Source organism: Marmota marmota, unplaced genomic scaffold, assembly GCF_001458135.2.
Source record: "Marmota marmota marmota unplaced genomic scaffold, marMar, whole genome shotgun sequence".
Lineage (NCBI taxonomy): Eukaryota > Metazoa > Chordata > Mammalia > Rodentia > Sciuridae > Marmota > Marmota marmota.
The window spans coordinates 38,698,291-38,721,108 of NW_025999932.1; the positions used below are offsets into that span (position 1 = coordinate 38,698,291).

Below are 22,818 nucleotides of genomic sequence, written 5' to 3' on the forward strand. Positions count from 1 at the left end.
AGGAATGAATACACACACACACACACATACCTGTTGAAGCAAACTTAGTGCCCATCGTCAGATATATGGATAAGCAAAATATGGAGTGTGTGTATGTGTGTGTGTGTGTGTGTGCATGCGCGTGCATGCATACACCCACAATAGAATATTATTCAAACTTATAAAAGGAAGGATATTCTGACACATGCTGAAACACAGATGAACCTCGAGAGCATTATGCTAACTGATATAAACCAGCGAGAAAAAGATAAATACTGTGATTCCACTCATACACAGTTCTCAGAGTATTCAAACTCATAGAGTAGTGGCTAGGGGCTGTAAGGAGGTTAGATAGGGGGAGCTGGTGTTTCATGAGTATAGAATTTCAATTTTACAAATGAAAAGAGTTTTGGGGATGGATGGTTGCTTAACAGTAGGAATGTCTTTAATACCCAGTTAGCACTATATTTACAATGGTTAACGACGGTAAATTTTATGCCACCTGGGTTTTCCTGGGGGGTGGGGGGGACATGGTTCCTGTTCTAAGGTGCCTACCGCAGCCTCCCAGTGGGGCCCAACAGGAGGGTTGGAATAACACGATGAGTTACAGACTGAAGAGAGGTGAATACGGAGGAGACACATCTCATATGAAGAAACTGACGCAAAAGGTAAACAATTAAGTAATTCCCTAAGATGCTTAAAACCTGTTGATCAGAAACGTCTTATTGCTGCTGGAAAAACTGAAGTTCCAGGAGAACCAGCCCACGCTGTCTCCTGGTTTTGGTCCAGCAATTACTCCCAGAATTTAGATCCTAGAAGCCCTCCCTAAACCAGCAGATGGCGCCGGCGCCCGCAGTGCACCTCCAGAAGCACAGAGGGCGCTCTGGCCTGGCCTCTCTACCCCTCGCCTCGGCGATCCTTTTTTCCGCTTTCCCAACCTGCCTCTCGCGTTGCCGGCGTATACTGCGCATGCTTCGGTTACTGGCCCGCTGGAACATGGCGGCTTCTTTGAGTGGGGAGAAGGAGAAAGAAAGGCTGGCGGGTGGCTCGGTATCGTCTGGCGCTAACAGCACGAGGGAGCGGCTGTTGTCTGCTCTTGAAGACCTGGAGGTCCTTTCGAGGTAATGTTCCGGCCTGAGAGCCCAGATAGAGCAGGTTCCGGGTGTTTTGCGTTGGTCCCTGGGAGTCAGTTGGGCGGGTCGAGCTCAGGAATCTACGGTGCACAAGTGTCCTATGTGGGGGTCTCCATTCTTCCTGAACTCTTGAACACCATTTCCGCCCCCGCTAGAGGACATTTTAGTAATTGTAGTTACAATGGAACGCTAAGAACCGTGGAGGATGTTAAGAAATCGCTGAGTCTGAGCCCCTTCGTCCACATTCACCCAGCAGTGAAGAAATGCCTCGTAGGTACCTAGTGCTGGGAGACTGTAGAGAGGGAGGCTGGAGGCCGCAGTGGAGGTGCTCAGTGTCTAGAGGGAGACAGATGTGTAAACAAGGACGGGCACAGGGGCTGTTTTTAGAAGAAAGGTGAGCACAGGGACCGGGTACCTGTTCCGGCCGTGGTCAGGGCAGACTTCCTGGAAAGGGCTGCTTGGGAAGAGTTCGCCAGACCCATTAGGAGGCAGGGAGATGGCACAGCAAGTGCAGAAGCCTGGAAACATGAGTATGCACGACGTGGTGGAATTTAAAGTTGTTTGTGTTGGCTGAAGTGTTGCCTGTGTGGCAGAGATAGGAGATAAATTGGATGTCATTGTCCATATTCGTTTACCTTTCACGATAAACCTTTCAGATTGGAGGCTTTCTTAACGGCTTTATGTTAACTTGGTTATTAAATTGCATTACTTGTGTTTCCAGATTTCCCCATTCATTCCTATCCCACTGTCAGGCAGGCCCCTAACAGTTTTACTTGCTTTCATACTTCTGTATTTTATTCTTCTGTAATAACCAATATTAGATTGTGCACTTTCCTACTAGAAATGATATTTGGTAGAGTACCATTGTCCAATGAGCTGAAGTGCCAATACCTTAGCCACAGATGGACTGAATATGGTTATATGCACTGGTGGTCTGATAAGACCATAATGGAGCAGAAAAAAAATTATTACCTAACGACTTCTTAGCTATCCTAACATTGTAATGCAAAACTTTACTTTTATGGTTATCATGATGCTGGTGTAAACAAATCCATTGTACTGCTGGTTATAGAAAAGGATATCACGCTTATCTACAGCTGATAATTATAGCTGATAATGAAAAGTAAAGGACATTGTTACTGTGTATGTCTTTACTGTATGTTTACATAGATTCATAATTATTTTTCCTTCTTTGCTGGATTTATAGTTTGTTGTATAGGATCCATGAGTTTCCTTATTAGCTAATCTTAAATGAATGCTCACATTTTTTCTTAGTAAAATGAAACTAGCAAGTCAGTATTTGGAGTAAGATATTTCCAGTAAATTATTCACTCCTTTGTTCTGTGTAACCTGGCTATCTTTGGAACAACTAATTGAAGCTTTGTTTAGTTCATATTGTTGTTTTTGTAAGTTATTAAAATTTACATTCTGTAAATGTCACCTAGTCTCCTGCTTTTCTAAATAGGACTGGTGCTCATATGAAAAATTCAGTATGCTCAGCTTAACCAATGCTCTTAGAATGATATTTTAGTTTCAGTTTCTGAGATACCTTGGAGAAGTAGCCACATAGTTCTGATATAAATTTGTGTTTCATTGAATTCCAAACAACTAATTATTAATTGGAAAGTACTGTTTCTCATGTATGAGCCAGTTTTTCCAGTTTGAATTGTGTACAGTGTTCTACTTGAAATACTATTAATCCTTTTTTTCTGGAAGAATTCTCACCTGAAGTTAAATTTAATACTTGTTGGCTTCTAATATCTTTGCTAAGGAATTTTGGTAGTGTAGTTGAGTGTGAAGTTAGTCAACTTAAAATGTTCTTTACTTTTTTGTTATTGTTGTTCATTTTGACCAGCCATATAGTATGGATGGTGGGGGTCAGTTTTTCTGTAACTATAATCTCTGTGAAGTGACACCCTATTTAGGAGGTAGCTGCTGCTGTTTGTTTTGGGTACGTCTTATTAAAAATTTTTCCCTTTGAATAGTCATTGAACTATACTTCTTTTTACTTTAAAGCCCAGTAAGTTCATTTCTTGCTAAGCTTTAATTGATGTAGCATAATTTTTAAAAATAACCTCTGTGTGTGTGTATGTGTGTGTGTGTGTGTGTGTGTGTTTTGTATTCACCAAGTTCAGTTTTTTCCTGAGCCTATCCATCAAGAGTAATGGTCTTTTTTTTTCCTTATTTTTATTTTATTTTTTTTAGTTATAGGTGGACATAGTATCTTTATTTTGTGTATTTTTATGTGGTGCTGAGGATCAAACCCAGTGCTTCACATGTGCAAGGCAAGTGCTCTGCCACTGAGCTATAATCCCAGCCCCAGGTTAATGGTCTTTATATGTTGGACAACTCTGTAGTCAGCCTTGAGATCTTGTCTTTGTGTTGACTGCTAGATTGGGTTTCTGAAATGTGTTTTTCTGGTGCTTTCAGATTCTGTGGGTTTGCGTATACTTGATATTCATGTACTGTTCACTTGAGATAGCATAATTAATCAGTTATGTTAAATTTTAGTCTAAATTTAGATTTGACCAACTTATAGCTTTTCATATTTGTTTTCTTTCTTTTTTTTTTTTTTGCTTCATTGCGAGTATAGCATTTCCTGTTTGATAAGATGTATTTACCCACAGAAGTAGTAAATAATTAAAAATTTTCTCAAAAACCTATTTCTGAAACTTTCTTCTTCAACTCTCCAGCTGTACATGATCAGCTGAGGTGCTGAGTTTTCTTTTGCTTTCTTTGAAAGAAACTGTAGTTCTGTTGTTCTTCTCCAGAGGTGCCAGAAAGACTGGTTTCTCTTTAATTTATAGTCTTCCTCACTGTATCGATTGACAGATTGGTTTCTTCTTTCTTCAGGTATTCTGCAATCTGTAATAATAACCATAATCTTGTAGTTATTTTTTCTTTGATTTTTGGATGACTTATCTGCTACCGTATTTGTTCATCCCTAAAGAATGACTGTGGATAAGTGAAAATTTACTTCTTAGGATCCTGAAGATGGTAGGAGGTTGGTGGTGGAAGAGATGTCACTTACTGGTTTGTCATCCCTGGGTCATTAGAACTTCTCTACAGAAGTTTAACCTGTATGTACCTGAGAACTCACTGTCCTGTAGAAACCATGTTGATAGGAGTCCTGAGTTTTTCACACCAGGCTCTTAATTATTTACCTATAATTTACTTGAAGTGTAGTGCCACCAGTAAAATAGGCTTTAACTTGTATGTTAATTATAGTCTCTGGGGGAAGGTTTCTGGATTCTAATTTGTTATACCAGGAATAGACCTTCTTCCTCTGTGTCAGGGCAGGGCTCTTACCTTCACACCTATAACCAGAGAATGGGCAGGGAAGTTCCTTCAGCTTCTTTTCATAATTAAGGAGGACAGAAGTTTTTTCTTTGTCCTAGGGACTGCTATGGAACAGCACTAAATCTTAGCCCCCCCCCCCCCCCNAGGCCATATGGTCCATCCTGCAGACTACTCAGCTCTGCCCTTGTAGAGGGACAACAATCATGCACATACATAACTCACTAGGCATAACTGTCTTCCAAGAAAACATTGTTTACAAAAACTGCAGCTTGCTCAGTTTGGCGTGCAGACCTCTGATGTAGGTGTTTTCCACTCATAATGCATTGTCCACATTTTCTACTTGGTTTTCTTTGAAGGGAAATGAGAATTTAGCCTTTCATCAGGCAGACTTTCCTTGAGCTTTTCTGACTTTTCCCTGGTTCTTCACAGTTGTCCTTTGCAAACCTCTGTTGAATCTTTATAAGCATTCAGCTTAGGTTTAATGGAAAGGTTTCTTTCTATTCATAGTCGTATTTTATTGGCATTTATGTAATGGATATATATAACTGTGGCAATAAGTAAAACTTGTATAAATAAGTTAACACACACAACCAAATCTTGGTGAGAGTGCAGTGCGGCTGGTTAGACATAGTCACTACAGGGCAGCAGCCATGAGTGTCCAGCATGCTGTGAGTACAGTGAACCAACTTGGTTGGCTTGAGAGCAGTTAAGGAAATTTCTATTGTATTTACTTTGCCAATTTTTAAATTTTTTTTTTTTTTTTTTTTTGGTTTTTGTTTTAGGGAACTTATAGAAATGCTGGCTATTTCAAGAAACCAAAAATTTTTACAGTCTGGAGAGGAAAACCAAGTAGGTGGTTTCTTTCTTAATTAAGTGTGTGTGTGTGTGTGTGAGAGAGAGAGAGAGAGAGAGAGAGAGAGAGATAATTTCTGTTTCCTATCTTTGGTTACTTTGTGTGGGAACAGAAGGTTTTTCTTGAAACCTTTAATATTTCCTTTATATCACATAAGTTTAATTGTGCTTAAAAATATTTTATTATTTACCCTTATAATTCTAGTTATAGATTTTTATTTTGTCTTTTGAATTAGCCAACAAAGATTTGTTAAATAGAAATTTAAATAATTTGTTAAATCAAAAGGAATGTTCTCATAAACTTAGCTCTTTATTGTATGCATGATTCCCTTTAATGCAACTTGAAAATGAATGGAAATACAAGAGCATACAACTGTAAATACAGGTTATTTTGTGAGTGTTGAATTTACAGGTAGTTTTTATTATTTTTTTTAATACTTTACAGTTTTCTTTAGTGCAAAGATTTTTTTTCAGATTCTGAAATGTTTTAGGAGGTTTAAAGGAATAATAAATTTTATGTTTTCCCCACAGTCATTTTAAACAGAAAATGAATGGGGAAGATTAACCTTCTTTAAAAAGAGGTAAAAATAGAAGAGGAGACAGTATAATAGACTGTATAATAGACTTCCCCATCATCTGCCTCATGATTATCTTAGTTTTATCTTTCAGCATGCTTTGAGGGCAGAGAAATTTGATGACTCAATAGAGTAGTGTTAGAGAACCTGTTTTCTTTGAGGGGAGAGGGAATTCAGATAAGGCCACAAGTGAGAGAACCTTAGGGATGTAGTATTATGGTTTTTGTTTTGTTTTTAGAAAAAGAAAAGATTGAACACATTTATTGTATTAAGATACCTCATCTCAAATAGTCTTTTAATAAATACCTATGAGTTTAAGTAGGACTTAACCTCAATCCCTGTGTGCAGAAAATGAAATCTAAGTCCTGACTTTATTTCCTAGGCACTTATTAAATGCTTGCTATGAATCAGGCACACAGAGATTGTTCAGAATGCAATCAAAATAGAACTAAGACCTGTATAATCAGCACTAACCTTCTTAAAGTTTTTAAGGAGTAGCACTTCTGCCAATTGTTTTCTTGTACTTAGTACTATGGATTCCTGTGTTATTTCATTGAAACTTGTAAATGTTAGGCATATACCCATTTGAGAGTTTTCTAGCCACTGTTTTATTTGAATTTTTATAATTTCATATAGAATCTTAGAGTTAGAAAGGATCTTAATGATCTTCAGTTTAACCTCCTGCAAGATTGAGCTTCAGGGTGAACAAATGAACTAGTGGTTATAGGAACTGGAACTAGAACCTGGGTTTTCTGACTTTAGTTGAATAAATTTTCCCCGCTGAGCAAACTGAAGAGTGGATGTTTTTCTCTAGTAGCATACAAATTAGGTCAAACTGTAAACTTCTTGAAAGTTGTCATGGAACTAATGTGTACTATTTGATAGAAATGGAAACTTAGCTTTCACCTCCTGTGACTTGGGAAAAATGGGAATTATTGGTCTACGAGATACTATAGTTTTTTTTTTTTAACCCAGAAAAAGCTTTAAGTTGTTATTTAAAATATTCTTAATACATGGATAGAAGTTGAAGCTTAATTTTCTGTCTTTTATGTGGTACTGAGGATTGAACCCAGTGCCTCACATGTGTAAGGCAAGCACTCTGCCACTGAGCTACAGCTCCAACCCTGATTTTGGATTTTTGATAGCCATTTCCTTTCTGAGGTTTTATTAAATAAAGTGAGACTTGCATCTTAATTCTGTAATAGGTAGTGATGGCAGTAACTAGCCTTTGCCAAGCTCTCTGTGTACTTAACAGAGACCCTTTATATCATGAGTCCTCAAATAACTTATGTGATAGGTACTACTAGTTTATCCCTTTTTCTAAGCGGGGTAAGTCTGAGGAGGTAAAGTCTCTCGGGCTTGGAGAAGTTGGTGACTTTTCCTAAGTCACACTTGCTAGCAAATGAAAGACTAGAAATTGAACCCCAGACTTTCTGTTTTATGCATTTTAACCTTCATAGCCTTTTGCCATATCCATTTAGCACCTATTTATGCACATATTTACTGTACTTTGAAATTACTCTTTTTTAGGCCATCTTTATCCTAAGCAGTTATTTTTTTTCTAATATATATTCATACAAAGTATAATTATAAGAGTAAGTTCTTGGTGCCACCTAAAATCATCTCAAATACCAAATAATGGGAGAACTTCATTACATTGTATTTTTAAAATATTTTTTAATTGTAGATGGATACAGTATCTTTATTTATTTATTTTTATGTGGTGCTGAGGATCCAACCCAGTGCCTCATGCAAGCAAGGCAAGTTTTCTACCACTGAGCCACAACCCCAGCCCATCATTATGTTGTATTTTAAAGAATAAACTTAAAAATTTTTTTCTTCTCTGGGAAATAAATAAACCTACTTATTTTGGCATATTGCTAGTTCTGAAAGACTAGTTTTGTTTTGCGTGAAAGAAGAAGAGAAAAAGTAGAAAATCTTGATATTAAATCTGCTTCCCAAAATAATCATTGGTAGGCTATTTTTATTATTAACATACTGTTTTAGAGATGTTAAAATTTTATAGTCTGGCTAATTCAGGAATGGATTCTTTGTCTCAATGAAATGTAGCCTTTCAATTTTCTATTGTCTGATTCAGTCAACTATTACATGACAGGTCCTGGAATTATTAATTCACCGGGATGGGGAATTTCAAGAACTAATGAAATTGGCACTTAATCAGGGGAAAATCCATCATGAAATGCAAGTTTTAGAAAAAGAAGTAGAAAAGAGAGACAGTGATATTCAGCAACTACAGAAACAACTAAAGGAAGCAGAACAAATACTGGTAAGTTGGCAGTTGGTTCTTAAAGAGAAAGGGATGTTATTAATTTATTTCTGAAAAATAGCTCTATTGTAAGTATTCTGAAGAGCAAAAACCTTGACTTTCGAAGTCTGAAAGTGACATTCTATGAGTAAAGGCCATTATCATTTCCTTTTATACTTTCTATTTTCAGATAGTCTGAAAATTAGTAGTAAAATTGTTACTTTCTAACTACATTTTTATGATTTAAAGATTTCATAATATTGAATTGTAGAAATGAGAAGTTTTACTTTTATCCTGGTCTAATGTAAGTTTTAATTGTTAACAGGCTAAATCTTCAGTTTTTAAAATATTTCAAAATCAGTAAAAATATGTACTACTTTCATAAATTGATTAAAATTTACATTAATTGATTTGGTCTTCTATCTTAAACCAGGTGGGATTTAGATAATCTGTGAAAGATGTTTAATCTTTCCTTTGCTATTCTTGGCTACTATTTTGAAGAGGCAATTTATTTGATGCTATTATTATTTATATATATTTTTTAGTTGTTGATGGATTTTTACATTATTTATTTACATGTGGTGCTGAGAATCAAACCCAATGCCTCATACATGCTAGGCAAGTGCTCTACTACTGGGCCACAACCTCAGACCTTATTTGCTATTATTGGCCCAGTTTGTTCACTAAATACTAACTAATGAATTGCAATTTTATGGTAATACAGAAACAGCTGAGTTTGATTTTCATATGGACCAGTCATTGCGGGCATTCTTATCACTGTTGAACCCCTTCAAAAATGTGTCAAAACAGATTCCAGTATATAGTCTGAGCAGTTCAGGGATAACTTAACCACCCCTACTGAAGAAACACTCTCATGCTTTTTAAAAAATATGTCTATAATGAAATCTGTTTTTCTTATGAAAGTAATATTTGTCTATCAAAAGAAATTATAAAAGTACAGAAAACTGGAAAGAAAGAAAAATTACCTTTAATCCCACAGCTTGTATAATGCCACCATTCACAGTTTGGCCTATTTCCTTTGAGTTTCAGTTGTATTTGGTATTTTACCTTATTGTAATTAGCAGGGTGCTGACAGACTTTCAAGTACTTTTTCTTGCAACTTGAATGTTCATTTTCCATATAATTATATCCTTTTTGTTTAGTTTTTAAGTTTGTGTTATAACAAATGTTTTGACAAATATCCTTGCAGATAAAGGTTTTTCAGAATTTGGATTATATTCTTTTATTATTTTTTTAACATGCTAGGATTGAACTCAGGGGTGCGCTACTCCCAGCCCTTTTTATTTTGAGACAGAGTCTCACTGAATGCTAAGGCTGGCCTCTAACTTGGGATCCTCATGCCTCAGCCTCCCAAGTTGCTGGGATTTATAGGCACACCCCACCATGCCTACCTTGGATTTAATTATTTTGATTAGATTTCTGAAAATATGATTATTTATGTGCACAAGTACCATGAGAATGGATTTTTTTTGGTTAGATAATAGCAAATCATATTGAGTACTTAGGTATTAGTCCCTATTCTTTACATTTTATATGCATTATCTCAATCTTCGTAACAATTTATATAAAGTCGGTGCCAGTATTCAAATGAAGAAAGACAGGAAATGAGTAATTTGCCTAATAAGGCTAAAAAAGGAGAAGGGAATTAAACCTAGATCTCTCTGACTTCATACTTTTTAAAATACCTTTATTTTATTTATTTATTTTTATGTGGTGCTGAGGATCAAACCTAGGGCCTTGCACATGCTAGGCGAGCGCTCTACTGCTGAGCCACAACCCCAGCCCCTGACTTCATGACTTTTAACTACTGTGTTTGTAGCTGAGGATATGCATATATTAGCTTAATTTTATTTTGTCTGTGGGTGTACCTTGGGTGATGAGGTGTTGCTTTTGTGATGACAATCATTAAATATTGAGGTGATGTATAAATGAGTAAGAAAATCAATCCAAGAATGTTGTTTGTAAACTAGAAAAACTTAACATCTATCTTTCAGTTAGATGCAAGAATAGGAATTGTGTGTGTGTGTGTGTGTGTGTGTGTGTGTGTGTGTGTGTTTTGCTGGGGATCCAACCCAGGGCCTTGTGCATGAAAGGCAAGCACTCTACCAACTGAGCTATATCCCCAGCCCCAAGAATAAGAAATTTTTAAATGCATGATCTGTGTCTCTTTTGCAGAGATGATAAATGACAAAATAAATTAGCAAATCATTCAGTTTACACCTTATTTCTAACAACTATTTGTGTATGGCAGGCTGGTTCATGAATATAATATTTCTTATAGTAAATATAACTACCGTAAATGACATCAAGTGGTGTTTCAGAATATGAAGAATAAATTTGGGGGATTTTCAAATTTAGCAGATTTTTCCAGTGAATATAAGTGATCTTGTGAATTAAGCCCAAAACTATGCCTGACAAAGGTGAAAATAAATCATACTTCTTTTAATGTTGTTTAAATTAGGCAACAGCTGTTTACCAAGCAAAAGAGAAACTCAAGTCAATAGAAAAAGCAAGAAAAGGTTAGTACCATGGCAAGACTGGATGACCTGAGAAACCCGAGTTCTTGTTTCAAGAAGCTGATGAGAATATTACTGGTAATCATTTGCTGCTGTTGAAAAGATTCCCAATAAGTTTTCATTTTAAAGTGTGTGATGTTCTACCACTGTAGGAGGCATCCTTAGGGAGGTAGAAGTATCACATCAGATGATAAGAAAAAATAATAGAAGGCAATTTATGGCTGTATATGCAAATGTACAATAAATGGTGTATAAAATTGTTGAGAGAAGGAAATGAGAAATGGGATTTGAATTGGATCTTGGAGGGCAGGATAGAGAGAATGAAAGAGAATGTCCATTGGACAATATATATTGGAATATTTTGAAGTCAGAGCTAGCAACAGCTTTGAGATGTAAGCCATATTTAGTGATGTAGGGGCCCAGAGAGCCTTCCTGCCCTGATCTCCCACTTTGTTCTCCCTCTTTCTCTTTCTTTAAATATTGAAGCAGGAGGATCTCAAATTCAAAGCCATCCTCAGTAAAAGTGAGGCACTAAGCAACCCTAAATACAAAATAGGGCTGGGGATGTGGCTCAGTGGTCGATTGCCCCTGAGTTTGATCCCCAGTACCCCTCCAAAAAAGTCAAATTACTTGCCTTTCATGACTTGTAAACTTGATTTACATTTAATCACCTCAGATTTATTGTCTGATTTTCTTTCCTCTTTCCTATTTCTTTGGGAACTAACTTTCTGACAGTTACATATGAAAAAAATAGCTAATATACTATGAGAGATGGGCCAGGCTTCTCTAGTAGGAAACAAATCTCCAAAACAGGTGATTGAGGCTAACTTTCTGAAATCTAGTCCATAGTTTTGAGTTATTTTTAGTCCTCAAAATTTTCATACACTTACACAGTTACTTTGTTAATGGAAACAGATCTAAAGTTTATAGAATGAAAAGTAAGTTGCTCTAACTTCTCAGAGGTAGCTGCTGTTGATATTTGGTGTGTGTATTTCCAGATTTTTTTTTCTAGATCTGTGAATATGTATTAAAAAAATGCAAATACACACATGCACATATATTATAAAAAATTAGGTTATGCTATACATATTCAGCAACTTAACTTTTCATCTAATAAATATGTTGTATACTTTTCTCTGTGTCTGTTCAGAGCTTAGAGCCATGTTAATCACAAAGAATAGTATGAACTGTCTGCTGATTTCATAGCTTGGATGACATTGGGAAATGAAACACTGTTTTCTCAATTTAATTTTTATCCACTGTTGCTTCCAGAGTAATGATATCTGATGGTAGTTAATAATTGAAATTAAATTATTGAGCATTATCATGGTTATTCTCCCAAATTTGTTTCTGTCAGTTGATTTTGCTGAATGAGTAATCTTGTTCCTTAGTTTGAGACTATGTGTAACTGTGTATTACTCAAACTAAGGAACAAGATTACTCAAGATAACATGCATATGTATGTGCATATGTCTGTAAATAAAATTTGGGAAGGCAGCTGGCTGAGATTATTCTATTTTCAGATATTTTAAGTATGATATGTGACTATTGTACATGTATTTCTAAACTTGTATGTTTATTAGACTAAATGGTCACATTGTCCCCTTCACCCTCAGGTGCTATCTCCTCTGAAGAAATAATTAAGTATGCACATAGGATCAGTGCAAGCAATGCCGTGTGTGCCCCACTGACCTGGGTTCCAGGTAAAAATACTTCTTCTACTAGCTGTATGTGGTTTTGAAAATTTTTAGGAGTCTGAATACAAAGGTAGATTTAAATCCAAAATGGGTTTATCCTTAAAAATATCTGCTAATGAAGATGTTTTCATATCTTTAATGTCTTATAAATAATATATGTTTTCTAAATTTGGTTTTCTATAAAGCCATTTACACCAGTAACTGTATTTCTTCTCTTTTTTTAAAAAAAAAAAAAGTTAGTAGCAGGGCACAGTAGCACATGCTTATAAGAAATCCCAGCGGCTTGGGAGGATGAATCAGGAGGATCTCAATTTCAAAGCCAGCCTCAGCAACCTAGCAAGGCCTTAAGCAACTTAGTGAAAGACCCTGTCTCAAAATAAAATTAAAAAGGGCTGAGGCTGGGGCTCAGTGGTTAAGTGCCCCTGGGTTCAATCTCTGGTAGTTAATAACTTCAAAAATACAGGTTAATATGTGATGCTTCTTAAGCAATAGATTTATATGCTTATAAAACGTAGCCTGGCCAGAAGCTAATTCTTAAGAGCCATTAGGATTTCACAAAGAATCTAGTCTGAGAAACTGACAATCTCAACCCTCTTACGGGCTAAATTTAGACAAAGCGCTGAGCACCCAACAGCAAACACAACAGGCCTAGAAAGAGCTGGAATAATTAGAAACAGCAAAGAGAGTAACAAGCTGCAATTACTAATGTTGACCATGGATAAACTATAAGAGATTTATGGTAGAGCTTCTTTGGAGGAATAAGACTGTTATTTCAACTTCTAAAATTGATGTTTTACCATGATAAAAGCATGAAGGGAAATACAATTTTGGGGGTGAGTAATCTGGAGTTGGTAAGAAACATTACTAAAAAGTTTGTCCAAATCTGACCCTGTTTTTATCAACCCCAGACTGCCATTTAGTATGCTTTCATAATGGGAATGACATTGCTCCTGATAGTCTACTAGGTAATTTTGGGAATTAATTGTTAAATGACAAGATCAAAAAGATAGGAAAAGGTTTTAATTTAGACAGCCTTTCCAATAAACATTTGAGTCCTTCCTATCTTAAAAGTATCCTGATTTCTTCTCCCTCAGAATATATATCTTTTTTTTTTTTTTACTGGAAAACCCAGTTAAGAATTGAGAGCAGTATAATTTTCCTAAATTGTCATTTGGAATGTTTTCTAAAATGACTATTTTCTCATTTTGTTTCATATAGATAATGGTGTATTCTCGGGAAGTTTCAGAGAAGAAATCAAAAACATGTATTTTATTATGCTTTCAATGGCAGTTGATAAGATGACCTCATTCCAAAATTTAAAATGTAGCTTGAGTTTTTTATTGTGGATCAAGGAAAATTAATACTTCAACAAACATTAATTGTTTACATTAATAATTATATACAATTTTTTTTATATATATATATATATATATATATATATGATTGGATTAAAAGTAGTCTTTAATTTTTAGGGGACCCACGTAGACCATACCCAACTGATTTAGAGATGAGAAGTGGATTATTGGGTCAGATGAACAATCCTTCCACTAACGGTGTGAATGGTCATTTACCAGGAGATGCCCTTGCAGCAGGCCGACTGCCAGGTAATGTTAATCAGAGGAATGTTTTCTAACAGACTAATGTTTTTCAGAGATGACAGTGATGGGCTGTTTGACTGCAAACATTTGAGATTCTAACCAACTTATTTTGATAGCTGGTTCTCTGCCAGTTTATCCTGCTCTCTGCCTATTCCATTTTAAAGACTCATTTCTACATGGAGCTTATGAAATTAGTCGTAGCTGTTTCTCTCTCTTATCTGTTAATATTCCACCACTTTCCTCGGGCATTAGACCTCTACATTTTTATTGTTATTGCTCTAAACATCATTTTTGTAGTTGTGAAATAGAATAATAAATACATATTTTGTAGATAACTTGTTTGTAGCAGAACATTGTAAAGTGGGAAAAATGTATCGTTTCTAATGCAGTCACTTTAAATATTTTTATTTCCTTTTTTAAATCCCTGTATCTTTGCACTGTTTTTAAAAAAGTGCTATAGATACTGCTTTGTTTGCTTAACATTACATTTTAAGGATATTCTTATGTTATTAAAAATGCTTTATATGCATTATTTAGCTACCTAAAGTACAAACTGGGCAACTGTGCATATATTAATCTTAGGTACTCCTGGTCTTTCTCACTGTGATTATACTGGATTATATGCCAGTTACAATCTAGTAACTGGAGACAAACCACACCAGTTATTTGAGGAAGGAAAATTGAAAGAATTATTAACTATAGCAGGGTATTTCTAAGTTGTCAAGAGAGCTGTTTTTTTTTTTTAATAAGTACAGGAATAACAGACATGGGGAGCTGCTGCCTCACGTAGGACCAAGACACAGGACCTAAGGAAAGGATAGAGTAGGAGAGGTTTTAGTTAGTCCAGCTGTGTCATTCTGTGGCAGAGAAGTCAGATAAGGTTTTTGAGACCAGCACTTACAAGCAGGGAATCACCCATCGGGTTCCAGGGGAAACTTAACTGGGAATCCACCTATGGTATTATGGTGAAAACTACCAGGAAACCACCTTTAAGGATGCCACTGAAAGTTGCTGAGACATGAGCACCTCTTGACCAGCCAGGCCCTGGAGAAGAAAAGGGGAGGGGGAACCCCGCCCTCTCCAGTCCCTGTTCTCTGGTTGTCTCACCAGTGCCCTCTACTGACAAAACTTGATATTGTGGCAGCTGGCAGAAGAGAAATGGTTTCAGAGTCCAGGGAAAGGTAGATTTGAAGCCAACTAGCATACCTGTCTAGTTAATATTATAACACTCTTGTTTAACTCTTAAATTTGACTTTTTTTTCTTTAGTCTTGAGCTATACCTATTTATGTGTTCTATTCATTTTCATAAATACAATGTTTCTTGGGCCTTTCCTTATATTATACACATATTGTCAGTCAACTGCTTTTTGATCAGAATCATTTATAATAACAGTTTTTCTAAGAAAGCATTCAATCTACATTAAATATATTATAATTTTAGTGTAGATTTTATTATTTGTTTATAATGTACAATAATGAATGATGAACATAAGTATTTCTGCATATAATAGCATGTAATATGTATATAGATGTAGGAAGTACTTGAGTTGTAATTGTAAATCTTGCAAAAGAAAAATTATGTCAACTGTTTGAACTCTTTTAGTTTTTTTTTTTTTTTTTTTTTAAGAAACAGGTTCTAGTTTCTAAAAACATAGTTTTCCTTCATCTTTTTTAATTTGATCATCGTTAATGTGACCAAATGTGTATTTTAATTTTGAGCCCTAAAAACTTCACTTCAAATTATTTGCATTAAGGGAAGAATAATTAGGAAGTGGATAAATTACAAATAGAACTGTTCTTATATGCTTCTTTCTTTCTCTAGATGTGCTTGCTCCACAGTATCCATGGCAGTCAAATGATATGTCAATGAATATGTTACCACCAAATCACAGTAATGACTTTTTGTTGGAACCTCCTGGACATAATAAAGAAAATGAAGATGATGTAGAAGTTATGTCAACTGACTCCTCAAGTAGTAGTAGTGACTCTGATTAAAACATGAGACAGCATACAGAATTGAATATTGTAGAATTCTGTTTCTTAAACACTAGCAGGGAAAGTGAATTGCTTACTTGTAAGCAGTAGCCACATAAGTATTGGCTCTGATGGAATTGTGTAGCACATTAAAATCAAAGTGGATTTTTTTAAAAGCCTAAACCCATGGTTTTAGTTCTAATCCACTAGAACAAATGTTTGGGATTAAACAAAATTTATTATTAAAGAAAAGATGATTCAGTAGTTCAGTGCTGCCCTACCTTGTTCTCTTCCAATTGTGCTGGATTTATATATAGTAGTTCTGGAAATAAGATTTGAGGCAAATGACCCATGTACATATTACTAATAGGCTTCTAGCAATTATTCAAAAGGTATTTTTTTAAAAAGCAGAGGATTACTGAATCTGCATCATATTTCAGAATAAAACCACTCATTTGAAAGTAAAGTCTCTTGGCTTCTGTTGAAAGAAAAGAAGAACTTGCCTCAATTTGTACTGTTTGTAATTATTATAATTTTTGTAAATAAAGTTGCTTTTGTTTATACGTTTCCTTTTTTAATTTAAATATGTTTTCAGTGTAAGTAAGATATTGCTGTGAGTCGAATGGCATTTTATAACATTTACATAGCATTCTGGAGTGAAAATGTACATGATATAATGAATATATCTGAACAAGTAATTACAGTCAATGGTAGGTTTCTCAGAGGCCCACACTTGTATTAGAAGAGATGCTTTTTAATAATTGAAAATATTTACCTTAGTCATGTCTGATTTTAAGAATAAATTGTATGAAAGATTTTAGAACAGAAAGAAACCATTCTTTCCTCTTATTCCAGATTCCCCAAAGTAATCACTCTTGTGGTTAACCTTCATATTTAAATAAGATACTTGTATAGTTATTTCCGATTTGTCAGTTTTAGTGTGTCCTTTTTCTCACTGCAAAGTGTAATTAAGCTTCTGTTGTGGAACGGTTAGTAAATACAGTGAAATACAAAGGAGAAAACTGTTAGCATTTTACCTAGAGTTAGTTCAATTAATAATAGGTAATATTTTTCTTTTTAAAAATCTACATGGGGCTGGGGATGTGGCTCAAGCGGTAGCACGCTCGCCTGGCATGCGTGCGGCCCGGGTTCGATCCTCAGCACCACATACAAACAAAGATGTTGTGTCCACCGAAAACTAAAATAAATAAATAAATATTTAAAAAAAAAAAAATCTACATGGGGGGGCTGGGGTTGTGGCTCAGTGGTGGAGTGCTTGCCTAGCATGCGTGAGGCTCTGGGTTTGAACCTCAGCACCACATAAAAATAAATAAATAAAGGTTTTGTGTCTATCTACAACTAAAAAATATTTTTAAAAAAATCTACATGTATACTTTTCTTTAATATGTATATTAATACTTTTCTTTTTCCCGAGATGCTGCTATGTTTTGTTAGTAACCTGTATCTTGAATTGAGAATTCAGTATTTTCAATTTTTTATTACTTTTGATTTCTAGAAAAGAAAATAACATGTTATGGTTTGAATATGAGGTGTCCCCCAAAGCTTCTTTTAATGAAGGAATACTCAGAGGTAAAATGATTATGAGAGCTGAGACCGTTTTGATTAGGTTTGAAAGGACTGAATGGTAACTATAGGCAGGTGGAGCATGGCTGAAGGAGGTGTCACTGGGGGGTTTGCCTGCAAGAGTGCATCTTCCCTATTCCGTAAGTTGTTCTCGTATGGTATTTTGATCACAGTGACACAAAAGCTGACTAAAACATAGCATTTAAAGAAATCATAATTTTGCTATCTAGAATTAAGAACATGATATTGAATTTCTTTCCTTTTAGGAATATATTTTATGAATGGATAATAATTTTTTAAAAGTCTTGCCTTGTTGGTACAGTACTAGGAATATTTTTCCATTTGGATATGTGCTTTATAAATTTGCTGGCAGATATCCCATTATGTGGAATATGTCAATGTATCTGCTTTTTTATTACTGGGTATATATGATTTCTGTTGTAACATTTTATATATGAACTATTTTTAAAATGTAGGATACATTCAAAGGAATTTTTTTTAAGTTTTTTTGATACTGTCTTTTCAGTTGCTGCTATAACACATTACATGTTGGCTTAAATTAACAGCACAAATTTACCTCAGAATACTTTTTTTTTTTTTTATTCAGAAGTTCAAAATAGGCCTCACTGGGCAATAATCAATGGATAGGATTGCTTTCTTTCCTGCAAGCTCTGGATGTTTCTTTTTCTTTTCCAGGTTTTTGAAGTTACCCTCATTCCATGACTTCTCATGCGTCATAACTGACTCTGTTCTACCTACTTACCCTTCCCCGTTTAAAGAATCCTTGCAGTTATACCAGGCTGGATAATCCAGGATAATCCTTTTATCTAAAGTTAGCTGATTGTCAGCAACTTTATTCTGTTTGCTGTGTTGCTAAAGCTATGGTGTTCTCTAGGTTAGCTGTATTAGATACATTTTCCACTTAAAATATTTTCAGCTCACAATAGGTTTATTAGAATAAACATCATAAACCAAGGAGCATCTGTATAATAGTCTATTGATAGTTGGATGAGTAAGCAAAATGTGACACAGGCACATAATTGAATATTATTCAGCCTTACCAAAAAAAAAAAAAAAGTCTGAAACATACAATACATGTGAAAGAAACCTGAGGACTTAAGGCTAAGTGAAATAAACCAGTCACAAAAGGATAAATGCTATATGGTTACATTTATATGAGGTAGTAATCAGATTCATAGAGGCAAAAAATAGGTGGTTATCAAGGGCTGAGGGAAGGGGAAGTAGAGAATGTTTAAAGGGCATGGAAAGATGAAAACAAAGCATTGGAGATAGGTGGTGGTGTTGGATGTACAGCAGTGATATGATCAAAAAGATGTCTTGGTGTTATGGTTTAATATGAAGTGTCCCCCAAAAGCTTATGTCTGAGACAGTGCAAGAAAGTTCAGAAACAAAATGGCTAGAGAATCTTAACCTAATTAGTGAATTAATCCTTTGATTGGGATTAACTGGGTAGTAACATAGGCAAGTAGGGTGTGGCTGGAGGAGGTAGGTCATTGGGAGGTGTGCCTTTGGGATTTATATTTTGTCCCAGGTCTGCAGTGTCACTTCCCTCTTCACACCCTTTTGGCATTATGTGCTGCCCTGGGCACAGCAATAGTGAGACTTCTGAAACCGTGAGCCCCAAATAAACTTTTCCTCCTCTAAAATTATTCTTGTCAGTTCTTTTGGTCAGTCACAGTGGCAAAAAAAAAAAAAAAAAAGGCTTAGGCTGCTGGTATAAAATGGGGCAGTCACTTTGGTAAACGTTTGTTTATTCCTCAAAAGTTAAACACAGTTAAATGGTATGGCCCAGAAATTCCACTTTTAGGTATATGTCTAAGAATTGAAAACAAGTCTGCAAAAACTTGTTTCTAGATTGGTCAATTTAGTATGCCATAAAAAAAGTATTCTGGTTTGAAATTCTGAGAGCATAAATATTTTATCTCAGTTCAATTTGTTTACTTTGTATTTACCAATACAAATTAGCTTTAATTTATAATACATAAATTTCACCATTTCATTATACAGTCAATAAAATATTAAGAAAGTCAGTACTATAAGAAAAAAGGGATGGAAAGGTGACAGATTAAGTAAATAAGGCAAATGTTGGTACTTGTTGAATGGGTTATAGGTATGTGGGGGTTCACTGTATTATTTTCTATTTCTGGTATGTGTAAAGTTTTCTTGTAAAAAACTCCATAGCAAAAATTCCTCCCATGCCCTGTGTTTAAATGCCAGGGAATGGAAAAATTTGAACTCTTCTCAAAGCTTTGATGTTGCCAAAACTCCAATTCAGGATTGCAGACATGGAAGGAATGTTTTTTAATTCTATCATAATACTTTGAACAGAGCTGCGAGATTTAGGCTACCTGTATTAGTTTGCAAAGGATGCATAACAAAATACAACAGACTGGGTGGCTTATGCAACAGAAGTTTATTTTCTCACAATTTTGAAGATCAGAAGTCCAAGATCAAAGTGTCAGCAGGGTTGGTTTCATCTGGGGCCTGTCTCCTTGGCTTGCAGGTGGCTGCCATCTCGCTGCACCTTCATATAGGTCTTTTATCTACACACATACATCTGGACTCTCTTGTATGTGTTCAGATTTATATCTGATAAGGACAAAAGTCAGAATGGAAGAGAGCCCATCCTAACGGCCTCATTTTAAACTTAATCACCTCTTTCAATATCTTACCTCCAAATATAATCACATTCTCAAATATTGGGGGTTAGGTCTTCAACATGTGAACTTTGGTGAGACACAGTTCATTCAGCACATAACACAAGCTAAGAGCCTATATAAATTACTAAATGTTTAAAGAATGTTTAACTTACTGAAATATTTGGTTTTTATTTTGGGGGGTTGAACCCAGGGGTGCTTTAGCACTGAGCTATACCCCAGTTCTTTTTATTTTTAGTTAGTGTCTTGCTAAGTTGCTTAGGCTGGCTTTAAACTTGTGATTCTTTTGCCCCAGTCTCCTGAGTTGCTGGGATTTAGTGTGTGCCAATGTACCTGGACATATTTTTTTTTTAATATTTATTTTTTAGTTGTAGTTGGACACAATACCTTTATTTATTTATTTTTATGTGGTGCTGAGGATCTAACCCAGGGCCTCACATGTGCTAGGCGAATGCTCTACCACTGAGCCACAACCCCAGCCCCTGGACATGTTTTTTAAAATTTTACATTTCCCTTTATTATATGTATATTTGCATGTTGTGTTCCCTTGTATAAACAACTGATCTCAGGATCTTTTAAAGGAAAGTGGTTGTTACAAGATCGGTTCTTGTAAAAGAGGCATACTTTTCCTAAATCTTTTGTTTGAATCTCCCTTTTAAATATCTTAGCTACCTTACCTTTTGTTAGTCAGCTTTTTGTCATTGTAACCAAAATACCTGACAAGAACAACTTAGAGAAGGAAAAGTTTATTTTGGCTCATGATTTCAGAGGATTTGGTCCAGGGACAGCTACACCAAGGCAGAAACATCATGACAGAAGGCATTTGGGAGGGAAGCTGCTCAGCTCATGGCAGCCAGGAAGCAGAGAGAAAAGAAGGGGCTGGGGAGAAGATGGACTCTTCCAGGGTACACCCATACACAATGACCTACTTCCTTCAACTAGGTCCCTCCTCCCAGTAGTCCACCAATGAGGCCAGCAACCTCACGATATAATCATGGCCTAAAAGCCCCGCCTCTGAACCTTGCTGCACAAGGGACCATACGAACTCTGGGGGAAATTTCCAATCCAAACTATAATATCTTCTGTTTCATGGAATCAAAGAATATTAGCATTAGAGATCTTTGAGGTCGTGCACTTCAAGGATATGGAACAGGTTTCAATTATGTATCCTTTCCCAATGAAAAGGCTTCCTAGGCTGATTCTGGGAGCAGTCAGTGAGAAAGAATATTTGCCATACCTGATGTAGCTTAGTGCCTTCAGAGGTGCCATTCAATCATTCATTCATTTATTGTAAATTTGAGCACCTCTCATGCTCTAGGCACTTCATTACATGCTGAGGATACGGCGTTGAATAAGAGTAAGCTGGCCTTCCTGGAATTTATGAAACAGCAGGAAAAATAGATTACAAGCACATAAGTAAATAAATAAATAAAATGAATCCAGATAATTTTAAGTATAATAAAAAAGAAAAAAAAAGAACCAAGTTTCAAATTCAACAGTTACTGTAATAACTTTGTTTATCAAAAGAAGGTAAAAATATACCTCCCAAGGGTTATGGAAAAGACCAGCAAAATATTCAAAAGCAAATAAATAGATATATACAATGTGGCTGGGGTTGTGGCTCAGCGGTAGAGCTCTTGCCTAGCACATGCAAGGCCTTGGGTTCGATCCTCAGCACCACACAAAAATAAATAAATAAATAAATAAAGGTATTGTGTCCAATTACAACTAGAAAATAACTATGATTAATATTATATTTTATGATAAAAATTTTTATAGTTGATCACAAGGGTCTCTCATGAAGTGTAATCAAAAGTTTTCATAAACTTTTAAAACAAAAGCAAGAGGGGCCAGGGTTGTGGTTCAGTGGTGGGTGGGAGTGCTTGCCTAGCATGCGTGAGGCACTAGGTTCGATCCCTGGCACCACATAAAAATAAAATAAAGGTATTGTGTCCATCTTCAACTAAAAGAGAAAAAAAAAAGCAAGAAATGTCATGCTTTTGGTGTGCTGCTTTTCCCATGCTAAAACATTCACCTTTGATCCTAGAGTACTTAAAAGGAAAAGTCCAAGACTCATGAACATTATACTTTTATCAAAATGAGTATTCCTGGTCCTGCCTTTGATTCTATTGTGTGTAGCAAGTCTGAAAAAAGAAATATTTCTGAAAGGGAAAAAAGTGTGTCAAATAGAATAGTTACAAAGTCAACAATGAGTGTTAATCATTTCGCTGTCACTGAAAACACAGTTGTTTCACATTAGTATGAAAATACTCTCAGGCATTGCTATTAAGTGCTTTAAGAATGGATTTTTTTTCCAGCCAGGCATGGTGGCGCATAGCTGTAATTCCAGCAGCTCAGGAGGCTGAGGCAGGAGAATCGGGAGTTCAAAGCCAACCTCAGGAAAAGCAAGGTGGTAAGCAACTCAGTGAGACCCTGTCTCTAAATAAATACAAAATAGGGCTGGGGATGTGATTCAGTGGTCAAGTGTCCCTGACTTCAATCCCCAGTACCACAAAATAAAAATAAAAATAAAAAAAGAATGGACTTTTTCCAAATTTCCTCTGCTCAGTCTTATTCTAACCTATTAAGTTTTATGTGCACAGAGTACTCTGTTAACAATAAGATTTCTTTTTGATGAAATGTAA

The 22,818-nt window shown here is 35.6% G+C and overlaps 1 protein-coding gene across 2 annotated transcripts; it reads left to right on the plus strand.

The window, feature by feature from the left end:
* Positions 1–934: 934 nt before the first annotated feature.
* Positions 935–16,474, plus strand: Med4 (mediator complex subunit 4). 2 transcript variants are annotated; one of them, XM_015484290.2, is made up of 7 exons: positions 935–1,100; positions 5,195–5,261; positions 7,956–8,126; positions 10,588–10,645; positions 12,259–12,345; positions 13,812–13,943; positions 15,760–16,474. In XM_015484290.2, the coding sequence occupies exons 1-7, from the start codon at positions 949–951 to the stop codon at positions 15,930–15,932; spliced, it is 840 nt and encodes a 279-aa protein (XP_015339776.1). In that variant the 5' UTR covers positions 935–948; the 3' UTR covers positions 15,933–16,474. The 2 variants fall into 2 exon arrangements, with proteins under 2 accessions (XP_015339776.1, XP_048656889.1); XM_048800932.1 differs by lacking the exon at positions 935–1,100 and adding an exon at positions 1,234–1,382.
* Positions 16,475–22,818: the final 6,344 nt, after the last annotated feature.